Raw genomic sequence first — 23,972 nt, 5'->3', positions numbered from 1 at the left:
AGCACCCCAAAAAATAGGCAGGCTATACTAGCCGGCTAAGAAGATGAGGACAGTTATTAATTAAATGTGCATTCAATCATATTAATAGAGAAAGAAATTACCTGTATACACTGTCCAGGTACTGCAGTTGGTTAGAATAGTTCTCTTCAGTGCTCTCTATCTCTGCTGTTATGTATTTTATCTTCACATAGGCTTTTCTAATTTTCTCCTCTTTGGCCCTGGCCTCTTCCTCCTCCTCTGTCAACTCCCTACCATCCTCCTGTTCCTCTACCCCACCTGCACTACTGTTGTTGTTTGTTTTGACAGGTGAGCATGGCTCAGGGTATTCCTCCGCAGAGTAGTTGAGAGTATCGTATCCTCCTCCACCCTCACTCATCTACACACAACACAACAGACCATACATCACTAAAGTGACCTCTGACAGGCATGGAAACAAAATGCAACAAACAAAAGCAGAAATCTGATACCAAAAACTGATAATATATAAACTGCCTTCATGAGTTTCTACTTCGAATCAAATATTGGCAAAAGAATGTAAAAAAGATAGATAGAAAAGATAAGGAATGCAGAATAGAAACGTCATAAACCGAGAGAACAGAAAAAAGGAAAAGAAAAGGAGAAAATTCTTTGTTAACAAAAATCCAAACAAAATCCTTACGCACTACTTCAGAACAAATTTTCTGAAACATCTTTTTGAAACAAAATTTTCCTGCACGGTTAGTTACCCACCCAATTCCTTTTCAGATATATACTTAACAAAAATTTAAAAAAGGACACCACTAAAAAATTTAAAATCATTTATTTAAGTGAAAGTACCCCGTAACATCTTGGAAACACTAAGTTAGGAGTAGCTCCAGATAAAACAGTGAAAAGACAAAACTATTATAAACATAATTGGCAGATTGCCGGAAAATAGCAGCCGTTGACGAGCTAAACGCATATTGGGATTGAAACGGAAGAAAAGGAGAGAGAAAATCACAGAATTTTTCCAAAATTTGAAAATATGTTCTAATTCGGTGTGCAGTTCCATTTCTATTCTAAAACTATACTTAACTCAGCTTCTATACTGAAAGCTAACAAGCTTAATACCAGCTAGCAAACACTCTAATGGACTTTGATAACCTAATTCTCAATCACTTAATGACCGGGCTTCATTTTATCCCGTCTCTTTTGATTTTTATCTTTTGATATTGACAGTATCCACCACATTGCGTAATTGAATGCGCGAAGGAATTCACAATCCATTCAGACGGTAAAACGTGACCAAAAGTTAAAGCGAATTAAAATTAGGGCGAAAAAATTTTACGCCGCAAAGCCACTCGCTTTTTCGCTCCACTTCCTGTTGAGGCGTGACCAAAATCACTACTCCAATTTGACTTCAAAAATCATGAAAATGTGTGAACAGATCTTAAAAGAAAAAAGAGCGCCCAATACAATTCATATTCTTTGAATTGTAAAAAGGAAAGCGCCTAAATAATAGCCATTTAAGAGGCTGACGGCGGCTATCATAAACAGCTAAAATGGGCAAAAATTTGGTTCAAAACATTCCGTTTACCTTAAAGCATACAAAAAAACTTTGCTGAAAACACTAGAGCAAAGGCTAACCAAAAACTCAGATGCCATAACAAAATTACAAAATTTTGTTAAAAAAGCGTCCAACATATCAAAATCAAACTTAATCAAACATAATCAAACTTGCGCCATAGCGCTTCATTGAACAACGCTGAAATAGGACATCTAAAATTGGGCTGATACTGTTTCCTTTCTTCATTTCGTTTTCGTGAATCCCTCAATTATAAATTCTTTGCTTAACAACTGCTGTTTGAAAGCGCTTTGAGCAGAATGCGGGAACAATAAAAGTAGACTAGAGAAGTGAAAAAGGTTTCACGCAGGTGAACAAGATTTGACCTACGGTATTGCAAAACAAAAATAAGTAAAATTAAAACTGCCTGCTAATAGCCGGCGTAGATGAGGGCCGCTATTATTGAGTTGAGCTGCTTGAAATTGTGATTGAGAGCGAACTTTAGATCACACGAAACGCAAAAAGTCAAGGGAGTAAAAGTCAAAATAGTCATGCACAAATTTTGCATAAAAACGAAGACACACACGTTTACAATAAATGCTATGAACTTCGTTCAAGAGCAATTAAACATGAAAAACTGGTAAAAATACGCGTCTAAAAAGGCGGAATCACAAGAATAGCTCGAGACTGCATAATCAAATATATTATTGAGATAGTCAAAAATACTCCCAAACGTTCAGTTTTTTGTTAATATGCTTTAGCAAAATCGCTTAAGAAGTAAAACTCAAACTGCTTCAAAAAAACCGCACGTGATTACAAAAACTTGACTCACCGAAACTTTTTTGACAATTCTTTCGCTGATTCCAAAGCTTGTATGAACAAAAGCTAGTTTGGACAAAAACTCCACTCTCTAATCTGTCCGCTCTCCATTTTTGTTCAACAAAAGAAAAGCACACTAGCAGGTCGTAAGGGCTATCTGAAGGCATCTTATCTTGAAACTTTAAGAATTTATATTCTCATTGAAAACTTATTCGTGATAACTGGTGCACATGCGATCTTTTCAATGAATTTTTTTGCAAAACTACTTTGGACACCTTAACAAACAATGAAGAGAGCCAGATATGTCAAAGAAAGGCTTTATGCGAGTTAAGAGTATCAGACGTTCTCACAGAGCATTAAAAAATCAAAACAGACAGAATGAGGTATAAAGAAGGACAGAAAGAGAGAAATCGATGGCAGCAGAAATATATGATGAGTCGGAGAGCAAATAGATTTAAAAAAACGAAAAAAAACCTAAAAGACATCGAACAAAAAAAGTTGAAAGCAGAGAAGGAAAACAGAAAAAAAAGAGTCTGGGAGAAAGCCAACGGGAACGAAAAGCAAAAAAGGGAATTAACGAGAAAAAGATAAGCAAAAAATGGAAATTGATGAGAGAAAACGGAAAGAATACGATGCAACAGAAACCATAAGAACTTCAGGAACCAACCGTGAGAAAAACGATAGGAACCAAAAACCTGAATCAAATACAAACAAACAAACAGAAAAGAAGAAGTTAGTATACAACCGAGAAAAGAAACAGAAAGAGAGCGAGAGAGAGAGAGAGAGAGAGAGAGAGAGAGAGAGGAGAGAGAGAGAGAGAAAGGAGGAAAAAGAAAGTGAGCGAAAGAAAGAACGCAAAAAGCGATAGAATGAAGAAAAATGGTACAGCAAAGAGAAAGAAGCCGAAATGAGAGAAAGCACAAGAACAGCGAGATAGTGAGTAAGCGCAAAAAGTAAAAATTAGAGAGCAAAAAGAAAATATCAGAGAAAACAGTTAAGAAGAACAGAAATAGAATATCGCACATCAAAAAGAAAATAAAGCAACTGAAGAGAGGGAGAGATTCAACAGCTCAAAAGAGAAGAGAAACAGATCCTGGGTGAGACAACGCATAGAGAACACGATGGATGTGCCCAAAACGAGGAATGTGCTGATAAAAAGGAATCGTTGGCAAGCCTTTGCGAATGCTTTTACGAAATCATCAAACACAGAAATGAAGGGCTGGCTAATGCCACCATATAAATTTTCCTCGAAGAAAATAAAGAAGGAAAATTTAATACCTATGATGTTTTACTGAGCGCCAAAAAGTTTCTACATCATCGACTGAGCGCCAAAACAGTTGTATTTATTTCAAGACCTCAGTTTTGTCATATATATTGGCGCCTAACTTTGGTTTTTGCATCGGTACCTTTTGGGTCTTTTAAACTTGAAAAATTTTGTTTTCAATTCTTCTGTATTAAAAACATTTCGTACAGTGAAACTTAGACAAAATAAATTTCCATCATCCATCTTTTAATCCTCGGCTTTTTGGTGAGTGACTTTTCCTTCACAAATTTTCAAAGACAACTTTTTTCATCAATAACAATTTTTGGACAATGAATTACGAAAAACAATGTCAGTATCAGAAGCTTTTCGGTCACAGACCGTTTTCTGAAGAAGTTTTTGATCACAGACCTGTTTCTGAACAACTAATCGGCCAATAATTTTTTTCGACACTTGATTTTGTTTGAAACACCATTATTGCTTGCCTTCTTCTTTCAAAAAACAATTTCCGCAACAGGCTGTTTCGCAAAGCATTTTTCGATAGATGACAAGACGTCTCAGCAACATTTTAGGTCAATGACATTTTGGCAACACTTTTCGGTCAATGACCTTTTTGTAACTTTTTTCGGTCAATGGCCTTTTAGAAACATTAATGGGTCAATGACCCTGAAGCACACGTTTTCGGTCATTAACCCCAATTAAGCAACCGCTTGGCCATGCTCTTCGGTAGTACCGTTAAAACATGCTGCTCAGTAATTCCTCTAAAACATGCCGCCTTATGTGTTCACGCGATTAATATATAGATTTGGCAACACTTTTCGGTCAATGACCTTTTTGTAACTTTTTTCGGTCAATGGCCTTTTAGAAACATTAATGGGTCAATGACCCTGAAGCACACGTTTTCGGTCATTAACCCCAATTAAGCAACAGCTTGGCCATGCTCTTCGGTAGTACCGTTAAAACATGCTGCTCAGTAATTCCTCTAAAACATGCCGCCTTGTGTTCACGCGATTAATATATAGATTTCTCTCGTGCAGCATTGACTTATACATCCTATTTCAGAACAGCTGGACCATTAAAAAACAGATCAACATAACAAAAAACTAGACCTATAATGGACTATGAATGGATTTGAAAAACCATTTAGAAAGAAAATCCTATAGCATAACAAAAAACAGTAAAAATAAAGTAAAGTAAAGTCAAATTGCAGCATGTGATAAGAAAAACAACCCAGAAAGCGAACTTTTTGTTCAAACGTCGTTTTCTGATTCTGCTTCAAAATTCGAGTAAATAAACTTCGAGCCGCAGAACAACTAGCTTTTTCGCTGCAATTCCTTCCTGTTTCGGCGTGACCAAAACCATCACTTCAATTCTTCAAAAATCGGAAAAATGTTTGAACGGATCTTTAAAAAAAGTCAGCGCCCCAATACAAGTCAAATACTTTAAGTTGTAAAAAAAGTCCACTTTGATAGCGGACTGAGAAGATGATAATAATTAACCTAAAACATGCTGTCAAAATTTTTGAAGAACATATGTTCTCGGACCTCATTTCTCCTTGTTCTGAGCAAACAATTTATAAAGAAAAAGGTAGAAAGCAGAAAAACGCATATGGATGTTGAGACCAGGGATTATGTGTATGTATGGATGTATTTGTACCTGCTCAATACTGTCCATGGGTATGAAGTGTTGTTGAAGATCTTTATTGCTGAAGTACTCGCTCTGTTCACAGTAGTCAGCCAAGCAGTAGGCCTCGTACCCACCTCCCCCCTCCTGAGACCCCACTTGCAACACACCCACCTCCTCCTCCCCTATTCCCAGAGTGCGTAATCTGGACTGGAACTTCTCACTGGCTGAGATGGCACTGAATGTAACAATTGCACCATGAGCAAATAAAGAACATTGATGTTCATTTTTCCAATGAAAAACTTGATTTCAAGCCCGCCTGTGCTAACAAATGGAGCTTTTTCTATTAACAATGTAAAAAGCAGCAGCCTTGTAAGAGATGGGATTAGCAAATAGAATTAACAAAAATATTGAGTTGTGTAAAAATATCAATTAAAGATAATAATCCACCGAAAGGTGCTTCTCAGAAGTATATATTTATGAGACAGAGCTTACGATTGAACGAAGGAAATCAGACTGGACTGATACATGTACATTATGAAGTTCAAATCTTCACTGACTCGAAATCAGAAAAGACATCAGTTAGTCTGACTAATTGAATGAGAGTATTAGTCTCAACCTGAACGTGGATATTAATCTGCCGAATTCCATGAGTCTCTGCAGGTCTTCAGTATGGAGGATTAGCTTGTTGGAAATTCCCAGATGAGTTCGGCAAGTGTGTCGGAACAAGTCTATGTTTTCTCCTGTCAGCAAATCAGAGTTCTTCACTTGTTCAGATACATTTATTCTGTTTCTGTCAATCCATTCGCTATTCACAAGCTAAAACAAACATTTTTTTGCCTGTTTTCAATTGGGACAGCTCAATTTTCAGAAACATAATTTTAATAACAAAATCTTGCTTTTATGAAGAAGTCAGCTGCATGGAAATTTCATAAATGCATACACCTTTTAATTTTTTCTTTCTAAAGACAACTTATTAGTTTTTTGCATTAATCAGAAGATATTCACTCATCAGAACTTACATCATAGCTGGCGTCAACTAATTGGCACTCATATCTAGGACTTTTATTATTCTTCCTCTGGTGAGGCCAATACAATATTTTCCAACCTGACAATTGTTTCCCTTTCAAGTCTTTTCCAGTTCAACTTTTGAGTTGTTTTTTCTCACCGTTTTTTCCCGAATGAGTATTATAACCAAGCCCAGTGTATCCAGCGACAAAATGGAAGCGGCTATTTTAGCGGAAATAGCGAAAAGGAACCCAGATACTCTTTCAAGAAATTTTAAATAAAACTAAGAGAGGACAAAAGATCATCACTCGATACTAGTAACCTGCAACAGGATAAAATAACAGAAAAAAGACATAAAAAAACAAGCAAGAAAATCGAGAACTTCAAACAGCTCTAGACAACAGCAAATCCCTATATGACCAAGCAATGTCAGAAATTGTTCTTTAGAGTACAAAATGAGAAACTGTTGACAACAATTATTGATGGCAACAAAGACAAATAAACCAAACAAGTTTACGCCAACAACAGACAGTTATTTCCGAAGTTTGTACCACGATTTACCAAACATCTTATCATATCAGACAGCATTTAAAATTTGTTAAACCAGGTGATGTTAGTGAAACTGCAATACACTACCCTTCGGCAACCATAAGCGATGTTAATCACATTATGGACTCTTATTCGGCTGGAACAAAACCTGAAAGCATTGTTTTTCATTTGGGACAATGCTACTGACCAAGGTACTGATGGAAAAAAGGCAGCTGAGCAGCCTTTCTTCCATCGATTCGAAGCCTTAAAAATTGTAATCCATACACTAAAAACCAAAAATATAAACAATTGCAATTTCTCCCAACACAATCAATTTGTTACGTGAATTCTCATTGAAGTGATAATCGGACTACACAGCAGAAAAGTACCGCGAAAATTCGAAAACGTATAATATTAAAAGCAAATATGAAAACTAGTATCAAAGCCAAAAAATTATTTAAATGCTAAAATAGCAATAAAGCGAAACTCTCACATGCAAGAGGATGCAACTCCATTCTTTGCCGAGACTGCGCTTTAAATTGACAGAAATTAGATAGAAAGTGGCCAAGCTAAGAAGAGCCAGTACTTTTTTAAACATTTTCTGAATCAAAAGTCATAACCATGAGCTTTTAACTAATGAAGAGTGTATAGATACACCTGTTACTGCTCAGATGGTCATGCCATTAGTGAGACTCAGTCAGATGACAAGAAAATAATAGAAGCAGGATCAACTCACAGTTTAACTCAGACTGTTGAAGCAAAAAAAAGCTTTTCACTGAAACTATGTATGTTCATTCTCCTCATTACACGTAAATACGATCAATCAAAAGTTCAGCTGTGATTTGAATTAATTGTGTTGTGCAATTGACAAGAAACCCAAAATGCGAAAAGGACAGCTATCCATTACAATCCACACAATTCTCGAAATATAAAATTTCAAAATTGGACCTGATCTACTCATGCTGTTGCTGATTGTGCATTACAGCAATCAATGGTTCCGAAATAGCTAATTTGGCAAAGAAAATTAATATCAAATATAATAAAGTCAATATCAAAAATCAATATCAAGATCAACTGAAAGTATTAGATAGTTTCCTTAATAACTCCATATAGAGCGAAGTAGATTTTGATTGGAGACACAGACTGGGTCATAAGGATACAAGAAGAACAACAAATGCTGGCAAGAAATCAACAAACATTTAGGAAAACACTGTCGGAATGACAAACTATGAGCTTTACTCAGAGAACACAATATTTGTTGTGCTTTACTCAAACATAAATGGGACCCCCAAGTATTTGAAATAATTGTGCCTCAAAATGAAGCCAGACTTGTCTGCAATTGGCATGAAAATGCAAAGAATATATTAAAAAGGACAGAACGAAAAAAAAACAATTATGATCGTTCTTATTGTAAAAATCAACAATGAGACCATAAGTGGTCTTGCTATTACTACGCGACTGATTTAAACACGTAATTCGTCCATATAATTTCCTAATAGATATTTTGGCAAAGGAAAATTCTATTACCAAAAAAATTAAGCACGTTTAAATAAAAATCGATTTACTATAGCACAATTAGTGAAAGACAGCCAAATTGTTGGACTCAGAACACTTTCTTAGAAAACGGATGTAAAAACCGCTCGAATTTCCGCAAAGAAGGATTTTGTCAGCAGTTATTGTGACTGCCTTAACGGTCAATTTGGACAAAGCGGGCTAGTGGGCTGAAAAGCATATTTTGTGCAATTTTTCATGAAGAAATGCTGATATATTTTTTAAAAAGTTTAGCCAGAAATTTAGCCAAAAGAGTTGGTTCAGAAAATTCAGCAACTCTTCTATCTTTAAACGTAAAACCAATGAGAGTATCATAAACAAGCTTTTCGTATTTCTTAACAAAACTAGTCAAAATTTCAGCAAAAGTTATAAAATTGTGAACAAAACAACGGGAGTCTAACGTTCATAAAATTTTCAATCTCCGTAACTTCTCGGAAAAAACAAAATTCAAAAAAATCTTTGTTGTTTGATATTCTACGAACGACAAGCTCTCTAATGATACTACTCACTACTCATTACGATGAATATATCGATCGGCGAAAATTGACTGAACAAAAAAAGTTGAGCATTTAGTTTCTCCCCCACTTAAGTGGGTCGGAACAGTAGACGTTATGTTCATGCCACCAATTAACGCGCACAAATGATATTGGTCATTCAAGATACTTAATGAGAGTGAAGCAGGCGGGGAGAATTAATGAGTGGAGAATGGCAGGCAAAAATCAAGTGAAAAGTCTAATCGAGGAGATTAAAATTGGTAAAACAATCTTGTTAAAGCAACTGAATTTATTCCAATATTTCACATGTATATTAGCTAGCATAAAACTTGATATATTCACAGTTCGTAGAAATTCCGCTTCTAAGTCACCAATGCAGGGATTATTAATATGTGCGATGAAATTTGTGACGCCATAGGCGCGAGGTAAAGTGGGCTCACCCACGAAATATTATTGGTTCAATGCCACGCTTCTGAGAACCTGTCTATCTAGAATAAGTACTTGCAGTGCCACAGCCTATTATGGTAGTACCTCGAGAAGTTTTGAAAACTTTTTTGGAATTTTGTTAAATTGAAATCGCTTGCGGTTAATTTTTAGTAAATGCACGACTGCAGTGACCATTACTTGATTTGAATTTAATTAATCAGTTGGACGCAACCAAAAACATAACCAGCAAATGGTCAAAAAAATCGACACCGTTGACGCACATTGGGATTGATACGGAAAAAAAGAAGAGATAGAAATCAATTTTTCCTAAATTTGAAAACATGTTCTAATTCGGTGTGCAGTTCCAGTTCTATTCTAAAACTATACTTAATTCAGCTTCTATACTGAAAGCTAATAAGTTTAATACCAATGTCAGCTAGCAAACACTCCAATGGACTTTGATAACCTAATTCTCAATGACTTAATGACCGGGATTTATTATTTTATCCAGTCTCTTTTGATTTTTATCTATTGGTTTTGACAGTATTCACCATATTGCGTAATTGAATGCGCAAAAGAATTAACAATCCATTCAGTTGAAACAGTGAATGTGGTAAGTCACAACCTTCATTGATTAAACAAAATAATTAGACCTAGGATGGACTATGAATGGATAACAAAAACCATTTAGAAAAAAAAAGTTCCAAAGAATCAAAAAACAGTAAAAATCAACATCAAACTACCGCAAAGAAAACTAAACTTTGTTCTCACTCTACTCTGAAATTAGAGCCAAAAACTTGACGCCACTATACAACTTGCTTCTTCACTCCACTTCCTGTCTCGGCGTGACCAAAATCATCACTTCATTTTGACTTCAAAAATTGTGAAAATGTGTGAAGAGACCTTGAAAAAAATATGTAAAAGATGTAAGAATCCCTCAGACGACTCGAAAAAAAACCATTATGAAAACCACTACCTGCCTACTCATGAGGAAAAAACTTTGAGGTAAAATCAAGATAAAAATTTTCTTTAAAATGAACTAAGAAACTAGAAAAAAAATAACAAATTTTCTATTATATTATAAGGGCAAATAAAGATACAGAGCAAACCATTTGGGCAAAAAAGAATAAAATCGTACAATAATAACAATAATAATAACGTGCTTAAGATTTCAGAAAACGAAAAAAAAAGAAGACAGCCGATTGCCGGAATAGCTGAGAAAGAATAGACTTGCGTGCCGTATAATAGAGATAGAAACGGATACAAATAAAAGTTGAAAATATCGACGCCAGTGAAAACATTCAGTGATAAATCAAAAAACTTGTTAAAATTCATTGCGCAGAAACATTTTTATTAGGGACCTTTATTACACATATGAGTTCCTTTGAACTTAAAACCTTTGATCTAACGACAGGCGAATTGCTCTCTAACGACCGGCGAGCGGTTGGCTTCGTCAGTATCTAGCCAGGGTTTACTGAGGCTAGCTTTAGCTTGATTCGACTCTGCAACTTTTAGTTTCCTAGCCTTGTTAGTAAATTAATCAAACAAAAAACTGATACATTAATAATTTACAAAGTTTTGCGAATTTAAAAGAAAAGCTTCCACTATTTAAAAACTATTGTTTGCCTCTGGAGTTATGTCAAGTAACACATCTGCAAGACTTGAAAAGCTTCAATGGCCAGTAATGCTCGTTAAATTCAAACGACAAAAACACTCAACAAGAGACTATGCAGTATCCCTATTTCAAGCTTTAAATAGTTTCACTGGCTCAAAGATCCAAACTTGGAACATAATAATTTTACGAAAATTTGAAAAAAATTATCAAAAAATTGCTAAATGTTGAGTCGTTAAAATATTAATAATCTTTCTATTAACTCTGCAACCACTAATCATATGAAAACTTGAATGAGTACCCTAGGACCCTGGTGCCGGAAAAAATGATAAAAAAATACCAAAAAGACTGAATCTTGAAAAACTGCAAATATTTTAAAAAACTTCTGATATTAAAATCTTGAAAAATATTCCATTGCATCTAGAAGTAACCTAAAATGAAACCTTACAGGAGGTTATGTGGCTCTTAAGGCTGGAGATACCTAAAAAAAATGACAACAAATTTCAAAAAACTTGAAAAAAAATTGCAAGTTGCATTCAAAAAACCGCTAAAAATTGTGATAACAAAGGTTGCAAACTCATCCATCGCCAAAAAACTTTTTCCATTAAATATTATCAAACCGTAACGGAGATTCTCTGTTAGGTTGAAAATCCTGAATAATGACAATGTCAACAAAACTGAAAAAAAATTGCAAGTTTTGTAAAAACAAAAAATGATAAAATGCATGGTGGTCAAAGCATTCCAATACATTTTTAAAATATACAGTTATCAATTGTCAAACCCTAGCGTAGGTTCCCCCACTCCTGGGTCTGGAGAAACCTAAAAACCGACAAAAATTTACAAAAAAACTTAAAAAAAAACAATTAAAAAAAATCGATTTTTTAAAAAAAAAATCGCTTGAATTTATCAATTTAAAGCATTTCCATGTCAAAAAATTTTTTTCAGTAACTTATTATCAAAACCTTAAGGACATTATCTGGCCCCTGCGTCTGGAAAGACGTGAAAAATGAAAAAAATGTTAAAAAAATTTACACGTGTCAAAAAAATGCTAAAATTCGTGATGTTAAAATTGTGAAAATTTTCAAAAAGCTTGAACAAAAAATGAAACTTAGAAAAAAATTGCGTGTTTTTAGCGATCGATTGTTCAAACGTAGCCACCTGGGGAAGGAGGTTGGCAACAGGGGGCGGGGGTGTCAACAGTTAGGGTGTCTTCAACCTCTAAGAAACTCTTTACACCATACGTATAAGTCTCCAAAGCAGTTTGAGCTGAAACAGAGCTGAAGGGCTCTAAGAGCACTTATTGCCCGACCTATTTATCCCGTTTCTGAGGACGAAAAGTTAAAAGCGTCAGATGAAAAATCGGTCAACCGAAAAATCGCATAAAAAAGACCGACAGAACAAAAATAATTGCTACAAACTTTGTTTGAGAGCAAAAACAGACGGCAAATTGCCGGATAAGCTGCAAAAGAATAGACTTGCGTACAGTATTATAGAGATAGAAACTGATAAAAATAAAAGTTGGAAAAATTATCGACGCCACTCAAAAAGCTTTGAAAACATTCAGCAATAAAACAATAAAGCTTGTTAAAATTCATTGTGCAGAAGCATTTGTATTAGGGACTTTTATTAGTGAGTTCCTCGAACTCATATGAGTTCTTCGAACTTAAACTAATTCAAATAAAACTTAAGTTTTAAAGTGAAAAAGTCATTTTATTGAATGAGGTAAGTCACTTGTGATCAAAATCTAATCACGCAAATGAGCAATGAATTTTGGCTAGTGAGAAATGATATCACGTTCGCAAAGGTCGTTATTGAGAGGAAGAAGTGGTTTAGAAAATTCGACTTTTTGAGCTTTGCTGTGTGAACAAATGTAAACCGAAAAAGAGCGTCAGACGACGAAAAAAACAAAAACCAAGAGCACTATAGCTTCGCAGCAATAAAACATACCCGGCAGATTGCCGGAAAATAGCCGCCGTTGATTCCAATAAGCATGATTGAACGAATAGAATATATTGAAAAAAAAGATTTTTGTACAAAAATATTTTTTAAGTCCGATTTATTTTGATGGCATTTCGTAGTTGAACATACTTCTGTTTCTTAGAGAGAGGCTACAGGGGCTACTATCAACACCAATAAACATTAGAGGTGGTAACTAAGACTTATAGGAACGACGTTCAAATAGCGGGCATCTAAAATTGGGCTTTATGGGTTTATCCCGTTTCTATTTCTGACTTCAATTTTTTATACCGACTCTGTTCATTTTGAATTGCTTTGCTTAGGAACTGATGTTCAAATTCACTTTTAGCAGAATGAGAGAAGAGAGAAACTAGCCTAGAGAAGTCAAAAAGATTTCACGCAAAATGTCGAAAAAGCGGCAAAATGGTAAAGCGAAAAAAAGTTTGACGAAGTAAAAAAAAACGAGCGCAATAATAGCCGGCTGAGAAGATGAGGGCGGCTATTAAAAAACAGTTAAAAATTTCACACGGCTCTTCGTTTCTCTTCAATTTTATTCAGCACCCAAACCAGTCCAGAATTTTTCACGCGTTTCATTTCCTGCTTCAAAATTCACTCCAAAAGTGAATTAAAGGGACTCCTCTTCCACACGTAGAAAGACAGCGCCCCAATACAATTCAATTTCTTAAGAATTGTAAAAAAGGAGAGCGGCTAAATAATAGCCGTTGAGAGGTTGACGGCGGCAATTAAAAATAAACCGACAAATGTCGGAAGAGTTGCTATCGAACGACAGGCTGGTGGAATTTATTTTACCACGCCGAGATTACAACTATTGATCTCCCGATTCGTATCCGCATGCACTGCCCACTGCACAATCTGACCCTTCTTGTTGGTATGTAGCAACCAATTTATATTAGCAACAAGCTTTACTTCGGACTGAAAGCAATAAAAATCACTTAAAATTGAAGAACGAAAGCGTGAAAAAGTCACTTGAGAAGTCAAAGAATGTTCTAGAAAAAAAGCTCAAAATGGTCAAGCAAATAATTTGCATAAAAAAGACAAACACGTTTACAATAATTGCTATTAACGTCGTTCAAGCGCAATTAATTATTATATTGACAACTATGAGGAAAAAACACGCACCTCTAATATAAGGCAGATATGACTTCCATAGGAGAGAAATTGAGCAAACCTCTCCACTGATGATATATTCTGTAAATCTGTGAACTGTTTCAACATGCTATTTGTCAGTCTCATCTTCTCCCGATCCAAACTGAAATGGAACACAGCAGAATATTACTTGAGCAGGAAACTGCAATTGAGTACAACATAAACCGACTAAAAAGTTGGACGAATTGCTTTCTACCGACAGGGGGAACGGGGATGGCCAAACTCTAAGAACCGTCATTCACACTAATTTATTTACATTAAACAGTTTAGGTGAATAGTTTACTTAGAGACTAGCAAGGCGTAAAGCTCTTAGAGAACTTAATTCCCTCCTTTACCTGTTTACCCCGTTTTTGAACACGAAAAGTCAAATGGTGAGACGGTAAGTCGGTAGTGCAAAAAATTGCATAAAACAGACCAGCAGGACTAATAAAATTGCTTTGTTTGAGAGCAATTAAAAATGAAATCAATTCCTGTGCACTTAATTAAGTTAGCTGTTTACATTCTGAATGAGAGCAATTCAAAGCACGCAAAAGTGAAGAAATACCCGTTTAAAAGTCAAACGAAAAATAACTCACCCAAGGGACAGCGAAAAATAATGTAGAGTAAAAAAACGGTCAATCAAAAATTTTTCAAGAAAGACATACGTTTAACAATTGCTTCGCTCCAGAACTAAACAAAGGTTTTGAGACGTCAACATTGATATTCAATTCAAATTCAAAAATATATATTCAAATATGCCGCCTCTGCTATCAACTGATATATAAGTTGAAGTATCTTGCAAAACATGTATACTGGGCATCTTTTTTCGAAAAACAGAAAATTAAGATGGTATCATCATAAATAAACACAAACTCTGACTTCAAAAATAACTTTGAATGAATTCCATTTACGATAATGTACCCTGTCATTCATACAAACAAACACAGACACGCACAGTCACACATACACACACGCAAAAACACGCGCGCACCCACATATTCACAACTACGCGCACACAGGTGCACACAAACACAGACTCACGCACGCAGCGACACACACACAAGCACACATGACAAACAGACAAACAGTCACACACAAACACACATGTACCCTACACACACGGAGGTGAACACAAAAACACACGCGCACGCACAAGCACAAACATTATATCACACACACGCGAGCGGACACAAACACTCGCTCACGCACACACACGCACACACACGCACACACACACACACACATATATATATATATATATATATATATATATATATATATATGTATATATATATATATATATATATATATATATATATATATATATAAACATACACACACGCACAAACACAAAGACGCCTGCACAAAAGCACACAAGCACGCACACAAACACAATCACACACAAACCACGAACGCACGGACACACACACAAATAAACATACACACGCAAACACATACGCGAACAAACACAAGCACACTAACACTCGCACAAGAACGCACACTAACATACACACACTCAACACTCACCCCCAGACACGCGCACACTGTGACACACGACTACACACACTGAGGTGAACACACACACACACACACACACACACACACACAAACACAAGCATAACCGCACACAAACGCTCACACACAAATACACACGCACAGGCACAATTACACACACGCAGGTACACACAAAAAACGCAGAGAAAAATACAAATCAAACGCGCACACACGCAGAGAAACAAAACTTCACACTCGCGTGCACAGACACACAAAAACAAACGTGCGCACACACACACACATACATACACAAACACACAAGTACGCACATACAGACACATTTACACACACACACACAAAAGCACATGCACGCATAGACAAGCACGCACACAAACAAAAACACTGGCGCGCACACACGCACGCAAACAAAAACATCACACACACACACACACACACACACACACACCACACACACACACACACACTAATATTTGCATGCACATAAAGTGCCGCGCTATCATCTTCGCATGTCTCAAAACTCAAAAAAGCCTCAAAACTCAGCAATTAACTATATACGAACGTCTGTAAGTTTTCAGCTCATGCTCATCAAGCTTCAACATGTCTGCCGGAAGCAAGAATAATCGATTACTTGAACCAAAAAAAACTATTTTATCAAAAAATACTTATTTTTATTAATATAACGAACGTTTAGGAACTATATGTTAAACGTAAGATTAAGTTGAACATAGCTCTGAATTTTGGATAAATTTTTTTTAAAAGACAAAAGGGCGTATGATCCACCCAATGGAGAGAACCATGAGCCCAACTATGGAACAATACATTAGCGTATTAAAATTTACCGCAACATTGTTTTTAAACTTATATCAAAATGGTAGTCTCTAGGAGCTGCGTTCGAATGTTTGAATAAAACTACACTAATTAATATAGCTTTTCCTCCCGCATAGCTCGCGTATTGTCAACCTCAGTTATTAGTTTAGCACTACCGCAGCCTCTGAGTCAGATAATTGCGCTGCGTAGGAGTGCAAAACTTATTGCGTTCGAATGACGTTATTGCGTCAGAGTATGTGTCGTATTTTCTTTCATAGATTTTTGTTACCAGTTGCTTTATAGTGCGTGCTGCAGAGGGACCTGTGCCTCCGATGCAGGGAAACACGAGAGGAATAAAACTAGTTTTTTCAATATCCAAAATTCGTTCATATTTTAAGATTTTTAAATGCTGTGATATATGCTTTCTTTTGAGCATGACTTGGCCAACGGATTAAAAATTTTCGCGTCGAGGGAAGCACTGAATTTGGTGCCCCAAACGTCGTTTGTTTTGATGGAAAATCGAGTGTTGTCTTCAGTGCTAGTAGACTTTTAAAAGCTTGCTAGCAACTGAAGTGATGGCTCAACTTCAACGTCATAGCGTCGCCATGCATTATCTTTGTAAACGTGTCTCTAATACAGTTGACGGAATTCCCATTTTGTATATGTAAAAACGTTGCGCTTCAGTGGCAAGGCCTCTACTTTTACGCCAAGCCAACAGCGTGACGTTTGTTTTTGGGTTACGTGCGGAGAATATCTTTTTCACCCGCTTCAATATTCTTAAGTCGAGCGTTGCGTTCGTCTTGCGTAACCTTATGATCCTGAGGTGAATATTTCTGGGATCTTCATTTCTAAGAGGCTCGACAGCAGCGAGTAATTCAACGCAGACAGTTGGCTTTCTGATGATGAGTCCACCTTCATGCGTCGGTAGCAGATACAACTGGCGTGCGTCGTAGTTGACGGGATGGTCGAAGAACGATGGCAAAAAATATTTGTATATTCTTTTCTGCGTCCAAGGGAACGTTCTGAGCGATAGGAATTTTCCGAGCAAGGAAAGCAATTTTTGCTGAACACCTCTAGTGAAACATGAGTATGCGTTTTGGGGAAATGTTTTTGCAATTTCTCCAAGTTTCTGAAATAATTTAAAAACTTCCGCATGTAATTGCTAAGAAGGAGTCATGCGAATCTTGACTACCGAGGACTGATCCCAAAAGACGGCAGACGCCTACAATATCAAAATCAGTTCCTCTGAAAATTTCACGAGCTCTGGTTTTCGCGTGCTCCTTTACAGTCAATTTGGATTTTGGATCATTCACTATGTATCCAAAATGGATACCATGATCTGATGTCTCCGGGAATGCGAAATCCTCGTCTCTACCCAATCTGCGAAAACCCAATCTCTAGTGGATAACTCATGCGAGGCCATCCTATCAGCGTGATGTTTTAATTCACTTAAGATACGCATTACAATAAAGAACGGCTTACAATCATTGCGCTTTTAAGTTTTCACATAGTTCAGCATACTCTATGGTTTTTTATTGAATAACTTATATTTAATCAGCGCAACCCGTGCCGTTTTATTGAACTTAATCCTTGTTCTATGGGAGTGACTCTTGACAAAAAATTGAGTTTTATTGAACATGTGAAGTCAGTAACGAAGAAAATGACATCGAATATCTTCATCAACCGCCTTAGGAGTTTTGGAATGGTTAAAACAGATCTCTCATATATTTACAATACACTACTGAAAACACATATTGAATATGCCATTACCACTTGGGCTAGTGCTAATGAGCAATACCTTGTTACCATCGACAATATACAAAAACTAGCAGTCAGACTGGGTACCATTGACGAATTCGAAACAGTCGAGACATTATTCGAAAAACAGGTAATGAGTTGCTAAGCAAATCGCAAAATTTTCCTCATATTCTATACGATATGGTCAACAAGAGTGGCAGACAGAGTTACGCAGACGAAAAACTACGCCACAGACATGTATTACCTCTCAAAAAATAGGGAACAACCTTGAAATTCTTCCCCTACCGAGTGTTTACAATTTTTAATATCTAAATATTTTTCAAGATCTTTCTGTACATTATTGAGTTTGTTTGATGGATTTCAAAACAATTTAAAGTCTTCTTCTTTCTTCTTCATCTATTTAACCGTCAATATCGACAGAAGCTGACTTGGTACCCAACAGTTGACCAATTTCTCTTTTAGGGGAGGGGTTTTTTAATTAACGTTTGCTTTAGGGGCAGACAATTTAGCCAGCATTATTAGCCCTTTTCAATCGCAAAATCAATTGCTTGCGTCTCCGGTTTTCTCTCCCCTTCTTCTCTGTAAAATGTTTTGTTAATCACGCTTTATATTAACGATCATTCGATCTTGTTCAAAATCTACTTGAGCGATCCCTTCGTTAGGTGCCGCAAGCTTTGACGATCTTACATATACAGATTCACAATCCGAAAGGTTAAGACCGCCTTAACGGACTGGAAGTGGACAATTTTCGGTTAATTTTGTTGTACATTAAACATACCCGGCAGATTGCCGGAAAATAGCCGCCGTTGATTCCAATAAGCAAGATTGGGATTGAAAGAACAGAAGATATTGAAAAAAAAAAAAGATTTTTGTACAAAAACATTTTTTAAGTCCGATTTATTTTGATGGCATTTCGGAGTTGAACATAACGTATTTCTGTTTCTTAGAGAGAGGCTACAAGGGCTACTATCAATACCAATAAGCATTAGAGATGGTAACTAAGACTTATAGGAACGACGTTCAAATAGCGGGCATCTAAAATTGGGCTTTATGGGTTTCTCCCGTTTCTATTTCTGACTTCAATTTTTTATACTGACTCATTCATTTTGAATTGCTTTGCTGAGCAACTGATGTTCAAATTCACTTCTAGCATAATGAGAGAAGAGAGAAACTAGCCTAGAGAAGTCAAAAAGATTTTACGCAAAATGTTGAAAGCGGCAAAATGAGGTAAAGCGAAACATTTTTTTGTTCGACGAAGTAAAAAAACCATGGCAGGACAAGTCCTGACGTACAATTCAAAGAATTTTAATTGACTAAACAGAAAACTAGACCTAGAACGGACTATGAATGGATTGGAAAAATCATTTAGAAAAAAATCCTATCCAAAAAATCGAAAAAACAGTAAAAATCAAAGTGAAATTGCCGCATGTGAACAAAAAATCACTACCGATAAAGCGAATTTTTGTTCAAACACCATATTCTCACTCTACTTTAAAATTAGAGCGAAAAAATTTCACGCCGCAAAACCACTCGCTTTTTCGCTCCATTTCCTGTTTCGGCGTGACCAAAATCACTACTCCAATTTGACTTCAAAAATCATGAAAATGTGTGAACAGATCTTAAAAAAAAGACAGCGCCCCAATACAATTCAAATTCTTTGAATTGTAAAAAATAGGAGCGCTATAATAGCCAGCCGGCTGAGAAGATGAGGGCGGCTATTAATAATAATAATAATCAATTTCACTAAACTTTGTTTCACCAAGCTTAGTAAGTCTCTAACGGGGCTTAAATTTCATCTCTTAAACACGGTCCGCTCATATGGGTATGAGTTGTACTTAAACTTCTTCTTAGCTAAGTAGCTAAATCAAATAGACTGTTCTGACCTCGCTTTTGAATTTGGGAGGACTTGAATATGCATTATAATTAGGAAAATCATTGAGTGATTTACTATAGATGGTATGAGCTCGCCACTAATGAATTGCCGTGTTACAGCTAGGACTGTACGACAGTTTAAGCAAAGTTGATTGCCCGATTTGGCTTTGATTATTTCTATGTTCCTCATTGTCACACCCTGCTCCAAATTATTGCGAGCATTAATCTACTATTGAAATAATTAAAATGATTAATTGGAATGATCGATTTCACAATTTTCTGCCCCAGAGTTACTAGCAATTAGCTAAGGAGCCCTTAAAAAGGTAGGCAATCAAGAAAATAAACTTACGAAGAAAATAAGGCCCAAAAATCAATAAACGTTATAAACACTTAGTTCAGGTACCGACATTTGTAACTTTACGACACGCTCATTTGTTAGAGTCACGAGTGAACAAACCTCATATCTGATGACTGGAAGCTTTTTAAAAGCCTTGTCAAGAGCTGTTGGATCCATTTGAGAAAAACCTGCCATGACTCAAGTTTGCCTTCCATGGAAATGTACTGACTCGGATACTCATCAGCAGCATCATAAACATTATCGTGCTCATCCATCAGTTCTCGTCAAAAAATCATGGCAATCTTAAATAAAACAGATTCCTGGTAGTTTGATCAAATCTCTTCCACGCAATCTCGCAAACACTTGACCTCTAAACATAATAGCTTAAATTTGAGTCTCTGAGGTTCAAGATTTTTCATCTTTAGGCATCCGCCTCTGTATCAGCTCTTTCGTCGGGCGGTCATTTCCCCCTCAAAATCACGTTTTAAATTTTCCCGCAGTCCAATGTTGGTTGAATCTGGATTCTACGAATCCTGTATAGATAGTCAAAAATGGTGAAAAACTGTGATGGTGAAGCCTCTGCAAAATGGTACGCTAAAAACGTAAACGGAACACCCGCCGACAGAGGTGTTGTGAAGGTGTCAAAAATTTTAAAAGATAACGACATCGTGGCTGCACCTTTTGATAAAGGCATGGGATTTTCTGAGATGAAGAGGCAATCGTATCAAACAAAGCTGGCTAAAGTTCTTGATTGCTCCCAGTTTCAAGAAATTTATAGCGCTGGGGATAAATTGCTCTGAAGTATGAAGAAGACATCAACAGTGCGTGAATACAAGTTCAATCCAATATATTCGATTACTAAGGAAGCTCTGCTTCAACGCTTTTTTCGCTTATGTATAGCTTTTTGAATCCAAACGGAAACAAACTTGTCGTTTTGAAAGTTACAATTCTTGAGACTTTGTTAGGGCACGTGGTAATTCTTGGTTACAATTTTGTTGAGACCTTGAAAGTTCTTTTGACCTTGAACATTTCCCGGCCTCCTTGAACTCGTTCGATTGTGACATCCTTTGTTATTACCTTGCGAGTACAGTTGAGGGTACAAAGAAGATGATTTTGTTGAAACTGACAACTTGGTTTTTGTGAAAATAGTCAGAAATGTTATCAATTTCATACAAAAATGATTCTGTAAATATTGTCGAAGGTTTGATCAAACCAATTGAGAATCTTCGGGTGTTTCTCAAAGTTTAGTCCTTTATGATTCTGCTCCACGATCTTCTGGTTCTCCTCGATGAAGGGGAATGAGGCGACTGACTGGTCTGATGTAAACTCCAGTTTGTGTTTTCACTTGAACAACACGAATAATGTTGTCATTACCGTTAAATGTCTGTATTATACGAGCAAGCGGCCAACACATTGGGGGAGTGTTGTCTTCTTTGATGATCACAATATCGTCCACTGCTGGTTGTACGTTTTCTGTCCTCCATTTGTTCCGCTGCTGCAATGAAGATAAGTATTCGACACTCCATTTCTTCCAGAACTGACGAATCATTTTGTCTATATTCCTCCAATGTCGCGATAAGGTGTTGATCTTTGGTGAAGATGGCTCGGGTATAGCTGTGATGGGTCTTCCGATGTTGAAATGACCAGGCGATAAAGCTAGTGGATCATTGATGTCGGTGCTGTTAGAGGACGAGAATTGAGGATGGCCTCAATTTGTGTCAGGAGAGTTATGAAAGCACTGGTTGATAACTTAGTCGATCCAACCGTTCTGTTAAGATGGCGCTTCATAGATTTAACAGCTGCTTCCCACAGTCCTCCAAAATGTGGCGTCCTGGGTGGTTTTATAAACCAATCGATGTGGTTTTGGCTCGCAAAATTGTTAATGAGGTCCTTGAACTCTTCATCTCGAAGAAGTCGTCTGAATTCGAGTTCCCCTCGGGCTCCAATGATCGTTGCTAAATTGTCATTGTAAATTGCTTGCGGAGTACTGCGTCTTCCAGTGAATCTCTTGAGGGTATCGAGGCAATCTTCTTTGATTAGATTTTCCACTGGCTCTAAGTGTAACGCCTTTGTGGTGAAACAGATGAATATAGCTGCGTATGATTTTTGCAGTTTTTGTGAAGAATCTTCGGTGTAAAACGCAATACCTCATCCAAGTGAATTTGAAGGCAAAAGATTCAACTATTCGTTCTGCTGGCAGATCTCCCATTAATGGCTGGCGTATGCGGGCGTCTAATCGTATGCAGGGCTTACAGTTGTGAACAACTTTCTTAACACTGGCAATTCCTCTAGGAATCCAAACTGTTTGTCGGAGGGCAAAAAGGATCATCTGGGATCAACTGTGAAGGTTTCTCAAAAGACTTTCTCGGATGAGTAACTCGGCTAGTGGAGATGTTTTTGGAATTATTATGGGGAACTTTTTGTCCACGCTATACGGGGAATTTGCAAGACGACCACCAACGCGGATGACGTTGTTGTCTTCGTCGAAGAATGGGGAGAGGCTGAGTAGATGACCGTTTTTCTTGATACGCTTGGATGACTCAACTGGTAGGTTTGAAGTTGAGTCTTCTGGTGTTGTTGATCCTTTTATATACCTGAATTCCGACAGAAAGAGCTGTTGCATGATGCTGTAAAGCGCTATTCTCGCTGAGCGGAGATTTGATGGGGAAAATTGATGACAAACACCAATTTGTCTTTTTGCTGTGATGTGTAGTTTCTTCTTCTTATCTGTTGATATAATGCTTGTTGGCAATGAAAGACTTGCTGATAAATCCGTCTGTAGATCATAAAAAGATTAGTTCTGTGATTTGTCCTCCATTGATTCGTATTGTATTTGTTGCCTTTCATTAAGACGTTGTTTTTTGAAGTGCATATGTTGTTCATTTGGGTTAAGAAAGCTGCACAATTCATGATGATCGTCTGGTGTTGAAAGAAAATTGCTGGATGGTGGAACCAAGTCTGTCGGTGTTGACTGGATTTCAGTGGTTGTTTGCTGAAGTCGATTCAAACATTGCGTAGATTGCTCTTGTTTTTGTGTGCTTGATAGGAGGGTGCTGCGCGCACAAATTTTCTGCTTTTTGACTGCGGTGATGATTGTTTGGCTGTAGGGATTGGTCTTTATGGCTGCTCTGAAGAAGGGACTGTGGTTGTTGGGAATCGTTTCGACAGCAGATATTCTGCAGATGAGGTGCGTCTTGATTGTTGCTGGAGAAACCCGAATCTTCGCATGGGTTTTCCTGCTGGTTGGTTACAAACAATTTTTCTGTGAAATTGTTTAAAGATCGGTCTCGAGATTTAATCGTGTGTTCTAGATGCTGATGATCTTGGTCGTTGTCAGAAGATTTTGGTTGAAGATTCCCGTTCGGCTCTTTGTTGGAAAATGCTTTTGGTTTTGGTTTTTGATACGTACATGAATGATCAATTGCAGGTAGCGACTGACTGTGATTGTTGCTTGACCTTCTCTTTTTTCTTGCTTGTAGTCGTTGAGTGAATAGTTTGACGTAAGTGAACACTCTTACAAGTCGATACATTGAAGCCTCTCTGCTGATAAGATCTAATTTTCTGTTGTCTTGCTTCTGATGCTGCATTACTAGAAATAGTTGGGCTGATGAGTTTACTTCGGCTAAAGCGTCATTTGAGGCGTTACAGAGAGGTGTAACATCCCATGAAGGCCAAAACTGCTCGTCTTGACGCAACCAATTGGGTCCTTTCCACCAAAATTGGTGATTAAGAAGATT

At 36.9% G+C, this 23,972-nt stretch overlaps 1 protein-coding gene across 1 annotated transcript in view; it reads right to left on the bottom strand.

The window, feature by feature from the left end:
• The window catches only part of LOC142351029 (proto-oncogene vav-like), a 198,412-nt gene that overhangs the window by 47,999 nt on the left and 126,441 nt on the right, over positions 1–23,972 (bottom strand). Inside the window, exons 2-6 of the mRNA XM_075403089.1 lie at positions 20,356–20,539; positions 13,941–14,070; positions 5,845–6,044; positions 5,259–5,463; positions 102–376 (exon numbers count right to left, since the gene is read on the bottom strand). Coding sequence (XP_075259204.1) covers positions 102–376; positions 5,259–5,463; positions 5,845–6,044; positions 13,941–14,070; positions 20,356–20,510 — 965 coding nt within the window. The 5' untranslated portion in view covers positions 20,511–20,539. The remainder of the gene's footprint in view (positions 1–101; positions 377–5,258; positions 5,464–5,844; positions 6,045–13,940; positions 14,071–20,355; positions 20,540–23,972) is intronic.

The sequence above is a fragment of the Convolutriloba macropyga genome, chromosome 12 (assembly GCF_964194025.1).
Source record: "Convolutriloba macropyga chromosome 12, txConMacr16.3, whole genome shotgun sequence".
NCBI classification, from domain to species: domain Eukaryota; kingdom Metazoa; phylum Xenacoelomorpha; order Acoela; family Convolutidae; genus Convolutriloba; species Convolutriloba macropyga.
The sequence above is the reverse complement of the archived record's forward strand: the minus strand, read 5'-3'. Positions and strand labels throughout refer to the sequence as shown.